Raw genomic sequence first — 20,306 nt, 5'->3', positions numbered from 1 at the left:
ATTAAATAACTCTCTTACTCTGGACTTACAAGATACATATTTGTCAAACGTGGCAAATCATCTTTGTGTCTGTGATAACAGCAATGTGTGTGACTCTTGCAGGGGGGAATTCATGGACCACATCACAAAAAACTAAAAAGAAACTACAGTGAAACCCCGTTATAACGAGTTCGGTTATAACGAGGAACCGCTTATAACGAGGTGATCGCGTCGGTCCCGTTTTCCTTTGCGTGTAAACCTATGGCAGAACGAATCAGTAGTTATAACGAGTTTGGTTATAACGAGATTCTGGTTATAACGAGGACACTTTCGGTGCATCATGATAAAGAAAAACATAAGCAATTTGATCGGATATAACGAGGTTCCATTTCTTGACTAAACTGCCGCTTTCAAACACGCGACAAACAAAACACTGAAAACCGAATTCACGCTATCCACGTCTTTTTTCCGTATTGCAGAGAACCGTTCCTTCAATGTTTTCTTCTAAATCAAAACACAGGAATGCCTTCTGATGTTCCTACTAAATCATTAAACATAATCATTCGATTTTCTTTTTCGCGAGATACGCGTGCGTGATATTAGGGAAGACCACAGCGCAATGAGAAAAAAAAAAGATAATGCATTCAAAAACTTTTCATGTAGCGACACTTGTGGCCAAAAATGGACAATTGGAATGCGTGTACAACTCATCACTATATCCTTTCCATTTTTAGTTCCAACTTCCAGTTCTTTTGCTGGTTAGCAAATATGACTGTGGATGATTAAAGCCTAAATAATTAATGAAATCATCGCGATCCCGCCGGGTGACAGTAGCGTAAAAATAGTTGAATAACGCACGTTAACCTATACTTAATCAGTGTTCAGAAAAAGAAACAAACGCATTTATTAATTTGAATAGATCGGGATTTGTTCATTATCAATTAACAAATGATAATTTAAATATGCGTGTGTATGATTAAAGCCGAAATGATTAATGAAATCATAGCGATCTCGCCGGGGGACAGTAGCATAAAAATAGTTGAATAACGCATGTTACTATACTTAATCGGTGTTCGGAAAAAGAAACAAACGCATTTAACAGTTCAAGAATGTACAAAACGCGAAGAGATTTTCGAAAGAAAATAAATAATGCAGTTTAAATCCCTTCAGACGCCACTATCATACATTGTATAAAATTACAGTCGAAATGATTCATGAAATTATCGAATTCCCGCCTGGCACCAACAGCGTAAAATACCTTGCAAGTTAACGGTAAACCATGCATGTATGCTACTCTGAAATTATCGCGATCTCGCCAGGTAACAGTAGCGTATACTTTGAATAACGCGTGTTAACCTAAATCAGAAAAAGGAACAAGCGCATTTATTAGTTTGAATAGATCTGGGTTTGTTCATTATCACAATTTTAACGCTGCAAGATTTTTCTTTCTTTCAGAATGGTCTATGAGGTATAAATTTGCGTAAAAGGATCACAACGTAACCTTCCACATTCAATCCTGTAACATATTTTTCAAGAACGGTTGTACAAAACGCGAAAAGATTTTCGGAAGAAAATAAAGAACGCATTTTTAATCCCTTCGAGCGCATTTCACAATGAATTTTTTTCTTTCTTTCAGAATGAAGATTTTCCTTTCTTTCAGAATGATTATTTTTCTTTCTTTCAGAATGGTCTATGAGGTATAGATTTGCGTAAAAAGGATCACAACGTAACCTTCCACATTCAATCCTGTCGCATATTTTTCAAGAACCAATGTACAAATCGCGAAGAGATCATCAGAAGAAAATAAAGAACGCATTTTTAATCCCTTCGAGCGCAACAATCATATATACTGTACAAGATTACAGCCGAAATGATTCATGAAATCATCGCATTCCGGCTGGGCACCAACAGCGTAAAAATACCTCGCAAGTTACGTAAACAGCGCCTGTATTTTACTTTATTTGCGCTAGTTTTAGAAAAAATTAACAAACAAGAATTGCAATGAAGAATTAACTTATTTGAACTCCTATTTTTCGTCTAATTCACAAATAATTTCCCTTTATTATCTCAGTACTAATGATCCATAATCGTGTAATATCAACGCAAAGGATGTTCTTAAGTTTCATTGATGGGTATATGATGTTGTGCTTATGTTTTTCTTTGTTTTTGATGCGTACGGTTATAACGAGGTACCGGTTATAACGAGGTAATATCGCCGGTCCCACGGACCTCGTTATAACGGGGTTTCACTGTACCAATGTTTTGAATACAAGACTCCTCTTATAAACTGGCCAGCTGTGGTGCAAATTCAGCAATAATGCTTGTATTTGAAGAGCAGAAAATCTGCTTGCTTAGCTGAAAGTACACCTAACCTTATGGAACTAAAATGTAAAGAAAAAACAAACAAACAAAAGAACAAGAATTCACATCCTCCCACAACCCTCATATTTCATTTAAAACACAAGCGCAATGGTGTCATTACAAAAGTCCTTGGTGACATAAATACTGAACTTTCATCTGCCTTTACACTAACAGTCTTTTGCATTGCTTCTTCCGACTGTTCCCATTGAGGACGGACTGATTTTGCTACGACACACATTTTCCACAGACACCTGCCTGAGTATACTCAGGACTCGTCCTCAACGGGCTGAACTGAAATCTAATCTATTATCTTGACATGACTGATATATTTCATCAATTTGTTTTCTATAACAGATGTTTCCTGATACTCTTCTGGCTGCAGCTGAAGGAAAACATGGCATTTTCCTTTCTTTAAAAAAAAAAAAAAAAGCATAGTCACCACAAACAGAGACAGGTACATGTAAAATTGACAAGAACTGTTTGATATGATCTTCTCAGTTAGATTGCATAGCCTAATGCTTATCCCCATACTGATATGTAGAATTGTCATGCTCTATGGCATATATCACATTGATTTTAATATTTCTTTTTTACATTCTACTCACGCATGTGGAATTAAATTGGTGTTGCTGCACAGTCTAGATCTCATCGTCGTCGAGACCTGCACGAATGAGATAAAAAGAAACGGGGAAAATGGAATATTATATCTCTTTCTTTTGCTGTGATACCCCATGCTCTTTATGCACGAAGACACATGATAGCTTCACGGAGAACAAGTTTCCCTGTACGCTTTTCATAATGACTTCAATCACGGTAAAGTGTAGAATCAGTGAAATTGAAGAGCAGTAATAGAGGTTAGCATTCTTCTTACAATTGAAAGAAATATACAGACAAAACAAAGATACGGAGAAGACAGCCCTAACCAGGCAGTAAGTGTACCAAACTTTAAAGAATTCCTTCACAATACCACCAAGTGCTTTGAATAATTCTTGACTAACCAAGCCAATTGAGCTCAGTAACTAACTGCAATGGAAAATAAACGGTCATAAAAGTAGTTGGTGTAAAAATGGCATATCACTCAGCATTTCTGGTAGAGAAGCATCTCGCATTTAGAAATGCGAGTCGAGACTAGCATACTTCATATGTTTTTCATTGTGAATCCTTATGTGCACTACAGTATAACTTTGTACACTCTTCGAGACATATTCGCTCACTGCAAATTGACTTCAAAAGGAAAGTAAAAGGACAGTTTATGGAGAGAAAGAAAGCATTTTGGATAAGGCGCAAATTCAACAGACACCTTGTCACTTCATTCATGTGAACGCAAAATCACTGAACAATTACTCTCACAGATACCTCTCTCTTGGAATATGGATTTTAAACATATCAGCAATTGTTTTCAGGTAACTGCAAATTCACCATCACAGAGTCATCAAATAAATAGATTTCTCAGCATTCAATGATCTTTACATTAAAATTGAAATGATCAAATGAACAGTCAGAACACAGAAAATTTGATGTAAAAACTACAATCACATGAAATGGCTGACATCAAGAACTGGTGAGAGAGAGAGAGACACACACACAGCAAAGTTAAAAGGCATTCTTCGGAAGGTTAAGAAAAAGTTTATAGCTACCTTGACGACGATCTAGACCTTCGTTTGCGACTCGACGCCTTACCGGACCTGGTGCTCCCGCGGGATCGTTCTAGCGAGTCCGCTCTAGAGTCAGAGGAGTCCTCGCTGACATCTCGGTGTCGCTTCTTTCTCGAGCTGCGGCGCTCAGACTCCTCAGAGTCCGACCTGGATCTCCTCCTGTCTCTATCGCGCCTCGATGAGGACTTTTTGTGCTTGTTGCTATGACGATCCCTCGACGTGGACGCATTGCTGTCCTCGTCGGACGAGTCCCTCTTCCGCTTCTCCTTGCGGCGCTTGCTGGACCGCTCCTTGGATCGACTGCGGCGCGAGTCCTTCCTCGATCTGCGGTCATCCGGAGTCCGGGACCGACGTCGCTTCCTGTCCCTGGGACTACCGGCCGAGTCCCTGCTATCAGAGCTCCGAGAGCGATTGCGACGCCTGCTCTTGCTGCGCTCTTTAACTTCCCCATCCCGAGAGTCGCGTTCGCGGTCCTTATCCCTATCCTCGTCCCTGCGACGATCTTTCTTCCGCTCCTTTTCTCTATCAACGCTCCTTTCCCTACTCCTCTCCCTGCTCCTGTCCCTACTTTTATCTCTACCCCTCTCTACCTCCCTCTCTCGACTGGGGTTCCTGTCCCGTATCCTCTCTTCCTCATCCACTTCCCTAGTCCTTTGGTCTTTCCTCTTACTCTTCTCCTTACTGCTACTCTTCTCAGAGTCCTTCTTGCTTCTCTTCCTCTCTTTCTCGTCATACTTGTCCTCTCTATCCTTACTGCGATGGCGCTTCTTTTCACTCTTCTCCCTCTCCCTCTCTCGTTCCCTTGCCCGTTCTCTTTCTTTATCCCTTTCCCTTTTCTTCTTCTTATCTCTCTCCCTCTTGCTCTCTCTGTCACTATGCCTGTCATCATCCTCAACGTCCTTGCGTTTGTCCCTCCCACCTTTCCGCTCCTTACTCCTACTTCTCTCCCTCCTCCTGCTCCCCTTCTTTTCTTCCACCTCACTGGAAGCCCCATCACTGCTGTTCTCCCCCTCATTCCCATCCTCCTCATCATCATCATCACTGCTACTACTGCTGCTGCTATCACTGTCCTCCGAGCTAGAGCTCTCCGACTCGCTCTCTGGAACCACTTTGGTCTTTTGGTCCCACCTCCCAAACCGCTTGGTCTTCCCCCCTCCCCCGTCTTTCTTGTCCTTGTCGCCGCTCTTTCTCCTATCCCGCTCCCCATCCCCTCCTTCCTCTCCCTCCCTCGCGCCCTCGGTCTTGGACTCTTTCTTGTTCCCCCTGCCTTCCCCATGATCCTCCTCCTCCTCCTCCTTTGGACGTATGAAAGCGGGTCTGTCGCTGGACTCCTTGACGGGGGATTCAGCTCTCCGCCTGAAGTCTTTTGATTCCTCCTCCTCATCAGAATCTGCAAACACTGAGAGGAATGTACAAACACATGCAGCTCTTTGTTATTTTGCATTCTTTGACCAATAATCTAATCACAGTACGATGCAGCCTATCATCTCTATCTACACAAGAACTATATTGTCACACGGTGGGGAACAGCTGATCCCTGTCTTTCGTGTATAATCTAAACTTATCCCTATTTCCCCATTTCCATACAATCATTGCATCCAAGGCATAAATCTCAACCAAGATCTGAAATTGAACAAAAAAATCAAAGTCAATGACGAAGCTCATTTTTCATGAGGGACAAGCATCATGATACATCTTGAGAATGATGAAGCAAATTGATCTTTTTCCAGGCATGACATGTTTCAGGGTTGGTATCATTATTGGTGAGGAGATTTAGGCATACAATAAAAAGCAAACCAATAACTACAATAAAATTAAAATGGCATTCTCCTATTTCTATTTGCAATCCTAGCCCTCCCCCTTCCCCCTCCCCCCCCCCCCCCCGAAAAAAAAAAAAGATCAATATCTATGACTACACACACTAAATACCCAATGAAAAGGCTGGAGACTGTCATAATCATTTCTTTCTTCTCTAGAAAGAAATGCCGTCAAGAATATCCACTTCATAGACCTACAAGTTGGTATCATCAATTTTTGTGAGAAATCATGCTTATGTTTACATTCTACACCATAGCACCAAAAGCTTTCTCAAACTGGAGCCAATACCTTTTGTCGCAGCATGAAAACGTTCGCAAATTGCCACTGGCATTCAGTATAGTGTGTGGGGAAAAAAAAAACAACTTTCGTATGCATTTTACTTTTGTGAATCTTGGCAGTCTTGGTGGAATTCGCAAAAGTTTCAGGCAGTCAAAAAAATTCCTGGTTTTACATCAACATAATTTCTTGATACACAACCTATTCCCAGTAGGACATAAACATCGCCATCATTATTTCGTCTCCAAACCACGGGGTGACTGTCTTAACTGGGACACTGCATAAGAGATGAAAGCTATGAAAGCCTTGCGGCCTAATACTTACTGTTTTCATGCTTCTTGCGCTGCCACGCCCTCTTCTTCTCCTTGATGCTGTTCTGAAGCTCCTGGTCACTGTCCGAGCTGTCGGAGTCCTCATCCCTTCTCTCCTCCTCCCCTTCGCTCTTGTCCTCATCGCTGTCCGATCCGTACGACGTCAGACCTGCAAAGGTTGGACCACTTCATATCTCAACACTCGTTTACAATATTACATTCCTGACTTTTCTATTTGAGTCTTTGAAATTTACGATCTGCAGTGTTCACAAAACACACGTAACTCTCTACTGGTTTTGTAAAAAAATTCAGAATTTCTTTCCTGTCTTCTCTTTCTCAATAAATTTTTCTCAATGTGGAGTGTAAAAGGTATAGCACATGATCAAATCCTCTCCAAATACCACCATATACTGTATACGCTATAATTTTCGCGTACATAAATTTTCGCCGCTGTCACACATTTTCGCGAGTGGTTAAATTCGCGATTGGGGGACCAGAGAAAATATGAAGTGGCAAAGAAAGTGTGAATTTTCAACTTACTAGCAAATAAGAATGATACTAGTTATACACTGCATGAAAAAAAACTTACCAAACTCTGTGAACTAGTAAGTTCGAATTCAACATTTTTGAAGTGATTAAGTCCATTTCGCTAGATTTCTGACAAGTGGTCCCCTTGTGATAATGGATTGGCTCTCTACAGTATTCGTAAGTAGACGTGGACGTGCTATATGTACGTAAACAAGCTTAGCCAGTATGGTCTGTTCGGTAAGCCATGACATGGTATACGAGTACTGAAATGTTCGTATCATCAAGGCAAGGGATTCATTTTGGAAGGTAATATTTTCGCATGTTGTTAATTTTGCAAATAGCTCCCGACTCGGGAAATTCGCGAAAATAAAACCCCCGCGAAATATATAGCGTATACAGTACTCAAAGACAGAAGAGTTGTCTCTACTGTCTTGCGTGGTGGATGTTACACACATGCAATATGAGTTTAAAAGGATGAAACAACTATGTCACATGCTAATAATTTCCCATCACTTATGGTACTAATTACTACTATACCCGGTCGGGCAAACCGTTCCTGACTTTGCTGCGACCATTACATCAAGCTCTACAAGCTACACATAATTTGATTTCATTGATACGAGTGACAAAAAGCTGGTCCTTTGGAAAAGTTTGAGTTTGGTGGGGGCAAGAATGAAGCAAAAATCTTTGGCGTAACTGCTTAAAACTACTTAACTAAGCTAATTACAGAAACAAACAGTATCCACACAAGAGAAAAACATGTGTTTTATACTCGATTATAATGTGGTACTTACCGGAGAGGCCAGTAATGGAAGCCAATGCAGTGGAATTTGAAAGTTGGCGAGCTGGGGCTATAAAATAACACACGCCACGAGAGTTGCACGTGAAATCGTTAGAGAGCTAGAAACCAAGGAAAAACTGACGTTAACAGAGGACAATGGTATTTGACCCCTTATGCACAAGATTGTCAAATTCTTTTGGAAAAGTGCCAGTGGACCTGTGCAGCAATGTAAACAGAGAAATATTCTGCCATCCATTTGAAATCAGTTTCATTGGCAAACAGGATGCTTCAACAAGCACAGTTTTAAGCTCTGAATTGTAAATGAGAAGTACTGGAGTTGACATCATCATAAGGAAAAACAAAACAAAAAATAAATTATGACAGTATTTTAAATGTTAATAAGACAAAGTGTGTGTAAAGATAAAGAGCATGGACATTTTTCAGTGCAACTAGAACAAATAACAAAATAAAATGAAACCACAAATCCAATAAATCAAATTGCAGGGAACCCAATAAAATGATTCTGTTTTTCTTCAGTTTCTTCTTTCAATTTCTCAACCATGTCAAGAATAAACAGCTGTCTTGGCAAAATATTTTCTATATAATATAGCTGGATACCTGAGTGTGTTCTAGTATGTATGCACATATACCGATTGCAAAATGCTTTACAAAAGTTAAGATTTCAATCAAATACAATTGGAGGTAGTTGAAACAGATCAAAGAGAGAAGAGCAACATATGATATCGTGCATCAGGTACAGCTGCAGGAAAAAAAAAAAAAACATGAAGAAATCATGTGCCATACAATGTGAACAAGAAATCAAATTATGGACATGAACATATCAATGTCATCTCCCAAATGAGAGTCACTATGTGCAAATTTTGAATGGATTCCCGCTCCCTTCCTACCTTTAGCAGCCCTTAGCTTTGCTTTGCGATAAACCTCGGATGATAGAGACTTCATCTCTTGGGTGGTCACCTCCAGGAGGATTTCCGTCATCCACTTTCGGATCTTCATCATCTGCAAAGAGAGATGAGAAAAGGGTTTCTCACCACTGAGCAACTGCAATTGTGGCATCTCAACCGTAGTTGTTGACCTTGTAGTAGAGGTTCAATGACATTTGCTCCTGCGACAATTGCTGTCATGAAAAAATATCTGCACACTAAGCCAAACATAAATTCAACTCACAAGCATAACCCTTAGTATAGCCCTTATCCTCACATCAAACTAAACCTGGGCCCTGTTTCATAAAGCTGTTCGTAAAGTTACGAACAACTTACGAGCGACTGGTGATCAGTTCTTGTGCTGAATTATTGAAATAAGTATTGATGTGCTATAGAAGTATAGCACATCAGAACTGATCACCAGTCGCTCGTAAGTTGTTCGTAACTTTACGAACAGCTTTATGAAACAGGGCCCTGGAACCCTATCACAACCCTAATCCTAACCCAAAGTCCTTGGAGAAAATAAGACCAGAGTAACTGTCGCAGGAGCAAATGTCATGTCATCTTCGTAATCAGGGCCTGGACTAGTTGTTCTCTTGGTTTTCTTCTTCTTATGGATTATAAGGATTAACTGAATTTAAAAAAAAATATAACTCCACATGGTCCTCAGAAACTACACTCTAGACTGTCCTGCTGTACTTGTATTTTTATCTACAACAAAGTGATGCCTTTGATATTTTGCTCTACAGCACGAATATGAATATGCACGCTCGTCAAAGCGAAAATGTGATGCTCTTTCCTATAAGCATGTAAGGAGTAGCTGGCATTTTATCAGTTGAAACAGGGAGGTGTTAGAAAAGGAGAGACAACTCTTCGTAATTCATGCAAACACATGTTTGGGTTCAAAGCGTTACAATGGGATGTCTATCATTCCACTATACGCTTTGAAGTCATGCTCTGCACCGCTCTAGTTGCAAGGCGAAGTTCGGAAAGGAAGAACGCATTTCACCTTTCGTTGAATTACAATCTTTATTTCCCCGTAAAATTTTAAATGAAATACTCGAATTGATCCGCGTTAAGAGTAGTTTAGGAAAGAATTAAATATCATAAACATGTATTTCTAGTTTCTTCGTAATGCGCAAATAGAAATAAAATGAAAATTAGGCCCTCTTAAAAACCTAATATTTGTCTATAATGTGCACATTTCCGCATGTTAGTTTTCTATCCTTTAATCTGGGATATTTTGATCTTTCAAATAAAGTACTCCACTAAAGCGTGCTCCAGCATGCTTTTAAACTATTTGCTGTTAAAATTGTCAGTTTTACACTGCATTCTGATTCGCTGCTCCAACTCAAGGTACACAAATTCCTTGTTGCCATCACATTGAAAGAGAGAGAGCGAAATGCAGTAAGGGCAAGTATTTCTAGATGTGAGTCCCGATTATTGATGCTCTCTTTTGTCAAAGCACCTGATTTCCACCTGTAGTTAAGCGCATAACTTCTCGGCGGTGCCACGCATGACTTCAAAGGAGAGCAGGAGTTGTCTCTCCTTTTCTAACACCTCCCTGGTTGAAACACGATATCTTACCATCTGCTGCTGTTTCTCCTCCTCCGTCATGTATGGCTCCTCCTCCTCCTCCTCTTCTGATTCTGGGGCTGGAGATCGTTTTCTGGCGGGAGGGGACTCCTTTGGTTTTTCCCCCTTCACCCGAGGCCCTTTATCTCCCTCTTTGTCTGCTTCATCATCACTATCCTGAAATTCAATTCACATGGATTGGTGATGGTCAAAATCAAGGGATATGGATGACTAATGATAGATAGATTGACCGAGAGCATAGGACTCTCCTTTATTTCTTTCTACCTTTACAGTATATACAGTTAAAAAAGACGAAATATAACATAGTTCACAATACAATTCACAAAGGGATGACATTATAGGTCATCATGCAATAAATTATAGTACCAAGTCAGACTTTTCAAAAAGTCGGACTTAAAAAAAAGAAGAACAAGAACAAGAGGGGAGAAGTGAAGTAAAGTGAAAGAAAAATGTGTCCCGTAAAAGCCTCGAGGGCTTGCAGTGATGGGATCACCTGACTATAAGGAGTTGGAAAACACGCAAAATAACAGAAAATGCAATGCAGTGTTGGGTAAATTAGACAAATAGGGGATCAAGTGTGAAGAAATGTGAAACTAGTATTTAGCGAGGAGAAATATTTTAAGTTGTTTTTTGAAAGACCTGTTAAATTGTGAATTTCGAATACTGGACGGTAGTGAATTCCAAATGACCGGACCAAGGTGACGAACTGATTTTGAATGGATGTTTGTTTCCATTTTCCAGCGGTGGAATTTGGATGACTGACGGGTGTTGTAACTATGCACTTTATCATTCAAACAAAACATTTCGGCGAGGTAAGGGGGAAGGCTCTTGGTAAAATACCTGTGCATCAAAGAAGCAACTTGTAAGACATTGCAGTCATGGACATTCAATGTGTGAAAGCGGTGGAACAATGGTTTTGACGGAGCAAAATAATGAGTGTTCGCGCAAACACGGAGTGCTTTCTTGATGTAGGTTATCAACTCCTCTCCAGCGTACAGTTTGTGAAATCATCAAAATAAATTCAAGAAATCTACAGAGTATCAAAGTAATGATGTCAAAATCTTTTGGTATAGTTTAAGTGCTGGTTCCAAACAAGATATCCTTGTATGACGCTTCATGAAACCTGCTGTATTTTTTTGTAATAAAACAGTATAAAATACTACTACTAATAATAATAATAATACAATACATTTATAAAGCGCTTAATACGGATGTTTCTAAATACTGCTCCCAGAAAGTAAAAGTTGGCATCTCTGCCTTCACTCACATCATATTTTGACTTTGGGAGGAGACCGGCAGCGATGCGGGCCTCGTTGACGACGTCCTGCTCGGCCTGCTTCGCTGCCTCTAGGCGTTCCCGTCTCTCCTTCTCCTTCTGTTCCTTGTCAAGCTTCTTCTGCTTCTCTTGCTCCATCTTTTCCAGGCCTTCTCGGATCCAGGCGGGGAGCAGCTTCATCTTTTGGGCATCTTTTGGAGGAGGGGTTGGGGAGAGGAAAGGTACCGTGTGAGATTTCAAACAGTATGCAGGGTAAAGGGTAAGTGTGTCGGTGGTTAGTGTGTCTACGTGTGTGCATGCACATATAGAAGGAAACCATAGAAAAAGGACTTAAACAGAGTACATGTGTGTTCTTTAACATCCCCCCCCCATTTCCTTGCTGTGGAATCTCTTTAATGTAAAACATGATATTTTCGCCGTATTAAATTTTCGCAAATGGGAGCCGACGACCTTATTCGCAGCATGAAATCTTTGCGAGTTGCCTCTAACATTCAATGTGTATAATTTAGACAAGATCTTTGGCATGTATTTTAATTTTGCGAAACTCCGCTCTCGCGAAATTCGAAAAATTAAAATGCACGCGAACATTCCTTGTTTTACAGTGTATATTCTTGATATCACTGTACAAATGTGACGCCAAACTTTACTGATGTGTTGTGATATTGCTGCAGTCACTCAATCCACATGAATATTTCAGTTTCTATCCCCAAAGAACTCTCCCCATTTTGGTGAGCATCATCTTACCCAGGGCGGGGCGTGGCTCCTCCTCCTCCACCTCGTGGTACGGATGATGTGAGTACTGCATCTCCCGCATGAAGTCAGGCTGCTGGTGGTAATCGCGGTGGTGGTTCTTGCTGTCGTGACCCCTCTCCTCAAAGTAGTGCTGAGCGCGGGGCATGCGCTCCCTCCCCATGCCCATCTCCTGGTATTCCTGGCGGGGCGGGGCATGCCACTGCTGGTGATGGGGCTGGTAACCATGGTGATAGGCCTTTCACCAAATAAAAAGGACAAATTGGCAAACTCGTTTATCTTAATAAATGTACAAAGATCAATATTTTGGAGCAGTAAGCAGGTAGTGTCATGGAATGATGAGAAAGCACTTCTGAATCTTTGATTGGTATCATATCATAATTATAAAAAAAGAAGTTTGAAAAGGGTCAACAAGTGGATGTGGGAAGAGAGTAAAGGGGTATGGTACATACCTCCTGGTGATAGTCATTGCTATGCCCACCATGATTGTAGTCAAATCTCTCGGGCTGCTGCATGGGAGGGGGAGGAGGGGGCTGGTGGTGAAAGGAGGGGGCCAGGTGCTGGTCCTGCGCCTCTCCCCCTCCCTCCAGGCCATGTTGGTGATCAAACCTTTGCACGGAGCCGCCGCCGCCACCGCCGTGGCCGCTGCCGTGGCCGCTGCCGTGGCCGCTGCCGTGGGCATAGTCAAAGCGCTGTGGGGGCTGCGAGGGCGCCATCCGTCCTCCCTGCCCAATGGAGCCGGAGTCTGCGTCTGGTCCTGAGAAAGAGCCCTGCTGGAACTGCATAGCAGGTGCTTGGTGGTTCCAGTCCCATGACATGGGCGGGGGTGGTTGAGACACGTCAGGCATCTGGGGTGGTGGGGGCGGGGCTGGCAGTTGATGGGCCATTTGATCAAACCCTGCAATTTAACACAATTCAATTCTCTCAAAGCTCCAGTAATTCTACCATGTATATATCTGGATACAAATTTACATGCACGACAAGCATTTGTTTACATATACAGCACGTCTCCATACAGATATCTCAAAAACTTAAAGTGTATACTTTGCGAAGTCAAAATGCTGTTATCCTTCAGTAATGTGCCACAACATGCACTACTTTCTGTCACTGTGTTACATATCACCAATTCTTGCGTAGCTGGGTTTTTTTCCCCATTTTATTTCATTTTTTTTTTCGGATTGCTTGCATTCTGATGCGACAAACATCTAATTAAGGACTTGAGTCCTCAAATATTAATGTCCAAGCTGGACAGTAATCTGAAGCAGAGGCCTAGCTCCTTCTCACAGTCAAAGACAATGCACAAGAAGAATCATCACCTTGGTGTAGACATCATTGTTTGTTTTGTGGAGCGAGTTCTGCTACAAAACGCACAGACTGAACACATCTACACAGAAAATAACTGCACCATTTCACGGAATAAGCCAGTTCTCAGTTTGACTATGCACAAGAGCAGAAAAGGGTAATTTGTACAATCAGGCTTGTCGGTTTTTTAAATTCACTGAGAAAGGCATCCGTGATGAACCAGTAAATGATTATATCAATGCGACCTTGATGGTGCTTGCTAGCGCATTCACCTGACAGCAAGCCAAGTATTTGGTAATATTGACAGAAAGGGTTGTCAATGTGTTCAATGCAAAGCAATGAAACGGATGCCCCCCAAAGTGTCCACTGTAAGACCATACTGGTCACCTCGTCTGTACGTAAGTTCATATGTTTGAACATGAGTTGTAGAAATTGTACGTCAGGTAAGCTTAAATGCATTACCCCGCTTTGAAAATGAGTGAAGAGCAGAACAACTATCAACAACAACAACAACAACAACAAAAACAACAACAAAACTAAGGTCATCTATACCATTATGCACCCTATGAGCTAATTGTGAACTGGCTTATTGGTGAAAATTTTACATTACCTTGCTTATCGCCATCATCGTGGGGAGGGGGTGGGGCTGGCGGAGGAATCTATGGAAAACATATTCACACACAACATATAACATGGTAATTACAGGGTATCTGTGACAGGTAAATACTTGCATTTAGAATATCTACCAAGATATTCTACCTCATCAACCCTGCATCAAAGCTCAGAGTTACTTCCTGTTTTGTATAGCTGCAATATGCGGATAACAACTGAAGAATCATTATCACAAAATCATAGTACAGTTTACAGTTACTACAAACAATGTACTGGTATAGTCAACAAAGGTACTGTGAAACCAGAAACATTTGCTTCATAAAACTTTTGCGAATTGGAGCCGATGTCCTTTTTGGCAGCATGAAACTTTTCCAAATTGCCACAGGCATTTTAATGCATTGTGTAAACACACACTTTTGTGTATGTTTTACTGTACATGTAACAAGTCTTGGCTCCCAGTGAAATTTGTGAAAATTAAACTATTGAAAAGCACATGTACTTTCCACATAGAGGTGAATTAAATTCCTTGATCCCAAGTCTTCACGGAAAAGTATTATAAATCTGAACACACTAGTAAACTCGCCTATAACAAAGATATATATTTGAAAAGAAGAAACTAAGAACACAACTGAACAGTTCCAAGAAGTGTTGACAGAGCAATCTACTATAATTAATTTCTACCCTACCTGTGGGGGAAGGGGTGGTTGGTTGTTGAAATCGCCAACTGGGGGCAGGGGTGGTGGCTCAGAGACCGGTGGTGCAGCGGGCGGCACATCTGCGGCCTCCTTCTGTCTTATCCATTCCTGGGCCAGGGCAGCCCAGTCAGTCGCTGTTGGGAATGGGACGGCAGCAAGAAATTAAGGCAAGGTCTTTAAATTTCTAAGCATCCTTATTTTTTTGTTTTTTCATTTTTCCAAAAAAAAAAATCAAAGTATTAAACTGCTGTTAAGGAGACATATCTGAGCTTGAGCCCATGCCCCTTTCCTAGTTTGTAGTTTTTTGGGCTTTTTTGTATGTAGACAGGTAAACAATTGTCATTTCATATCAGATTTTAAAATTTCATCTCAGATTTGACATGAAACACTACATACTATGAGATATTATGCTCTGGTTTTTAGTTTTGTTTTGCTGTGGTTTTTAAGTTTGTTTTGTTGCTGTGTTTTTTTAAATTGCGTTCTTTTGGATTTCATTACACTTCAATCATGTTTTCAATGCGAAGTAACAGCGAAGTAAATGCAAAGTATTGCATAATCAAAAGACTATCGGTTAACTGTAAAAGCTGTTATTTTCGTGTACAGATATTTTCGCACATGAGGAGGTGACGGACATTTCTGCATGATGTTCTTTTCGCGAATAGACACTGTGGCTATCATAAGTGCACTATCACCCTAGCATATGGCGACATTTTCAGGTGTTGTTAAATTCGCAGTCCAACAGTGATTCGCGAAATTCGCGAAAGTAACAGCTTATAAAGTATTACTCTCGACCCTTAGGCACTCTTTACAGGTCTGCAAGCTACAAGAATTAAAGGGATTACTTCAGTTTTCTCACATTCTTAAGTGAGATATTGAGAAACCTCTTCTGAAATATGAAAAAGCATGTAATTCCAAGATGAATTCAATGTTTATTTGATGAAAATTGGTTTTGAAATGGGTTAGATATCCAAAACAGAGCTATCTTAATAAAAGGTGGGATACACCTTTTATTCAGGTCGCTTTGATCTACCTTGTTTTTGGATGTCTCAGCCATTCCAAAACTGATTTTCATGAAATTAAACTTTGAATTCCTCTTTAGATAGAATGGTATGCTCTGTACCATTTCCTAAGTGGTTTCTTGGTATCTTGCACAAAGTTAAAAGCCCGATCTCCATCTCCACCAATACTATATTATCCCTTTAAGAAGCACTTAGACTCACCAGCATTAGCTTGATACTGCTGCTGGGCTTGCATTCCCCATTGTCCCTGCATCTGCCATTGGTTGACCGGCCACATGATTGACGCAGGGCTGCCAACATTGGTCGCCTTCTTCTTTCAGTCAACGATTGAGTCACAGGTTTGTACCGGTGCTATACTAGACTAGTATTACAGTAGGTCTACTCATGGATCAGCTCTGGAAAATAGCACCTGCAGGACAGACAAGTTTTAGTCAAGTTGGTGAGAAAGTTGCATTATAAAGGAAAGTAAGGGACAGATGGATATGTTTGAAAAGAAAAGAGGAAAGCAAAGAAAAAAATAAAAAGATTGAAAAAAAATCACTACTAGGTAGAATAATAGAATGAGAGATGAATCAAAACTGGATGAGAGCAAAGATAAATAGGAAGAAAAGAATTATACTGGTTGAAAAGGAAATAGAGAAAATGATACATTTCATTAGAACGACACATAAGAAAAGGACATTGGAGAGGATAGACAGGAAAGGTACTTAGAACCCTAGAGGGAAAGACCATGACCCATGAAGGAAACAATTAAAGAACAACTTCAGAAAGTATGATTAAATAGGAAATTGAGCAAGTTAGACAAGAGAAAACCCACAAAGAAATGATTGATAGGAAGGAAAGGAAAATTTAGGAATACCTGAAAATGAAAGAAGACAGAAAGGAAAGAGAAAGATATATATAAGTGGCAGGACTCACTCATGCACATGCTCAACCGCGGTTAACCGCTTTGTTTAGAAGCTACCTTGTACAACCGTTATCGCAAGACTTGGCCGTGGAAAAGGGAAAAAAACAAGACTTTAGCTTTTTAAAGACACCATAGAAAAAGCCGCTGTGAGCTGTGATCGCTACACTCAGACTCCTAGTAGCCCCGCCCAGGGCGCTCCTTCACACAGTTATACTGTGTTCGCATTCGGGCTGGCCGCAGTTACACTCAAATCAAAATGATCGACCCATATTGGCCATATGGCCTTAGTGCATGCACTAAACATATTATTCATTACTGTCGCCAGTCGCTGTGCCGATTGCTTAAATGCTTGTGCACAGAGCAGCATTTCAAGCGATCAAGATTTTCAAACGATTTCTCAACACGTAAAAGTGTTCAAACTTAACTTCTATTCGACTTCTGCTCTGGGACTCGTATTTTAGGATACTGACGAACAAGGGTGAATTTGCACATGTTTGGAGATCATTTGACAAGGTCAAGGAGTTGCGAAAGTACATGTCATTAAATTTACAATCTCCAGTATAGTCTAACACCCAAACAAACAAACAAATGCCAGAAAAAACATAGTCGTAATCTCCTCACAAGTTACACCAAATAATGCTAACGTTCGTTAGGTCTCTGCTAAACTAAGTGCAAGTGCTAACAACTAGAATCTATTATCTGGACCACTGACGCTACGACCACGCCACGCCACGGCCCTGGTAACTTGCTTGGTAAGGGTAGCAGTTTAGACCTACATAGTAAATCTACTTAGTAATCCCAATTTCCATACTAGAGTCGAGATTACAAACTGTTAGGGCCATAAATATCCATTTAAGTGTGGCCCCCCTGTCGTGTACTGTACCCTGTAGTGTAGGCGTGCATGATCGAGTGACGTGAATCGTGCACCACACGGTCAAGGGAAGTTCGCCCGCGTCCACGCAACTCGACTCTTGCTTGGTACACGACACCGCGCAGCTACTGGGCACAAACGTAGCGATTCCACTGCTTCACCAGGATGATTCCCACCTCGATCTCCTACTGGAAATTCTTCACATACTTAAGGAAACACTTTCCTGTTAAAACAGGACACGCTTACACTCATGGGGCGGCAAGTTTGGGAATTAACCTTACCTTTTTGATAGCTGTCCCACGGTAATCTTGGTGGCAAATGGCTACCGCCATGCAAATTACTCAAATGTACCGTTGAGGGCAGCATTCTGGGATCGGGAACATGTCCACGGCGCGAAATTGGTGTTTGAATTTTCGCGGTGGTAAATAAAAATAGCAACGTTGCGGGATTTTAAACAAGGATTTTCATTATAGGGCCTATATGTCAACTTTTATTGGCTTATAATCATTATACTATGACCTTCCCACTCACTGTTCATCATCACCACTTTTTACTCGAACCTCGATCCTCCGAGCAATAATATTATGAAGGACTTTTTAGAAAGTATTTTCTTCCATGTTACTCCGCTTAATTAATTTGAAAATTTTATTTCAGTTTGTTACCTGTTTTTCGAATCTCAAGCTTTTTTTTTCACTCTCATGCAATTCAAATATCTTGCAACTCCTTCTACTTTACCATTTCAGTTATTCTCCTTCTTTCTCATGTATTCACTCATTTTTACTCGCGTCAGCCAAAACCATTAATTTTCCTGTTTATGATATATCCAGTCTTACTTCCAGATAATAATAATCATTTTATATACACTTTGATATGTTTGATGACGTGCATTACGCATTTTGTTGGTTGACTCTAACTTTCATTTTGTTGCTTCTTGGTACACCAGGTGAGGGTTCGCTGCTTGCTCAGCACCCCCCCCCCCCCGCTTTTGCCGTTTTATTTTCTTCCTCCTGAATTTTCTTTTGCTTCCACATCCACTCTTGATATTATATGATTTTACACTTGAGTTCTTCAAGACTCTATGACTATTTCCCTGCTATCTTGATGATATTCTTCATTTTGAATAAAATCATGTCTGACCACGCAGTACCGGTATAGGACCAGTGGCTGACCCAGAGGGAGTGCACCAAAAGGGGCACTTGTGCCCCCCCCCTTTAAATTTTGATTGTATAGTGGCACCAGAAAATTGCGATGAAGCTTTTGTTGTTGTTTTTTGCTTACGGTGTCGTGGTCAGTTGATTAAACCTGGCATTGACACGAGAAACGGCACGGGAGCCCCCCCCCCTTTTTTTTCCAGCTGATTAAACCCGAAAGTGGCACTACCAGAGATATATTTTGCCCCCCCCCCTTCCCCCCCCCCCCCCCATTACGGAATTCCTGGATCCGCCTCTGAGGACACAGTTTTGAGGATAAGGAATGTTCAACATTTAGATGAAGATGAGCAAGGGCTGGGGAGTGTTAATGGGCAAAACTATGTGTCAAAACATCAAAGTAGGGGTTTTTATAGCGAATAAACTGATACTGAAAAACAAACTGCATCTCATTAAACATCGTGCATATGATCTATATATTATATGCAACGGTTACTCAATAGGCGAGTCCATTGTAATTGTATGGTGAGATTGTTTACTTACTTGGGTTTCACCCACTTGGGTGTAGAGACGTATAGGCCTAAAGCATCGATGTGTGCCCCTCATTATATTACTTTTTTATTGTATCAAGTGGACAAAAGTTGATAATAAACAATAAAACAAACTGAAACTAATGCAGTGCTGAAAAACATACAAATAGAACAGAACAGAACAGAACAGAACTCACTTAAATTGTGAATAATAGTGGCATTTATTATGGAATAAAATTATTTTTTAAAATGGTTACATGTATTGTATAGTTCCCTTATATAGGCCTACAATCGCTAAAAATAAGGTGAATTGCAGGATTGTGAGTTGTCATCACGATTTGCCCGCCAAGTTTCTCATAGTTTCATTTTCTTATTTGGAATACAATATAATGCAATTAATATACAATTGGATCATTTATATAAGGAGGTTAACACCCCCCCCCCCCCCCCCCTTGGGCTCCTTTTGGAGGCAACTTTCGAACAACTTGACACAAAGTGTGCGGGCATCCAGCCCCACAGATCCCCATGACCCCCCACCCCACCCCCATACCCCCACGACCCTTTCCGCAGGTCCTGCTTTTTTATATTACTGGGTACTTCAAAACTTTTCAACTTAAAAATCCAGTCCAAACATCATTTATCCCATTTTCTCCGGGAAAAAGACGTATTATGGATAACAATTGTTGGTAATTTGTAGTAACATGCATTATATCAAAGGCCCTGCACTACCAAACCATGAGTCATTTATTTTCTCGAACCTTCACGTGTTAACAGGAGCTGAGCTAACCGTTGCCTCAGTCGAAGTGGCTGATTGTTGCCATAATGACTCGCTCCAGAGTCTATTCAACAACATAGACGGCTACACGCGCGCTAAGAAAAATTTCCCCAAACGACTCGACCAAAATCTATTTCAGACAACTGCATGCACGCCTTATCCATACGGCCAA

At 40.8% G+C, this 20,306-nt stretch overlaps 1 protein-coding gene across 1 annotated transcript; it reads right to left on the bottom strand.

Annotated features, from left to right (window-relative positions):
• Positions 1-2,252: 2,252 nt before the first annotated feature.
• On the bottom strand, positions 2,253-16,180 carry LOC139711876 (uncharacterized). The gene is made up of 12 exons (XM_071623725.1): positions 16,105-16,180; positions 14,876-15,018; positions 14,188-14,236; positions 12,728-13,173; positions 12,270-12,513; positions 11,517-11,716; positions 10,241-10,405; positions 8,618-8,729; positions 7,723-7,779; positions 6,414-6,569; positions 3,978-5,394; positions 2,253-3,001 (listed from the first exon to the last, which is right to left on the bottom strand). Exons 1-12 carry the CDS (start codon positions 16,178-16,180, stop codon positions 2,986-2,988), a joined length of 3,081 nt encoding a protein of 1,026 aa, XP_071479826.1. The 3' UTR covers positions 2,253-2,985.
• Positions 16,181-20,306: the final 4,126 nt, after the last annotated feature.

The sequence above is a fragment of the Diadema antillarum genome, unplaced genomic scaffold, assembly GCF_040938485.1.
Source record: "Diadema antillarum isolate AM-2024a unplaced genomic scaffold, OU_Dant_1.0 seq00001723_RagTag, whole genome shotgun sequence".
Classification (NCBI taxonomy): Eukaryota; Metazoa; Echinodermata; class Echinoidea; order Diadematoida; family Diadematidae; genus Diadema; species Diadema antillarum.
This window is presented reverse-complemented; position numbering and strand designations above follow the sequence as displayed.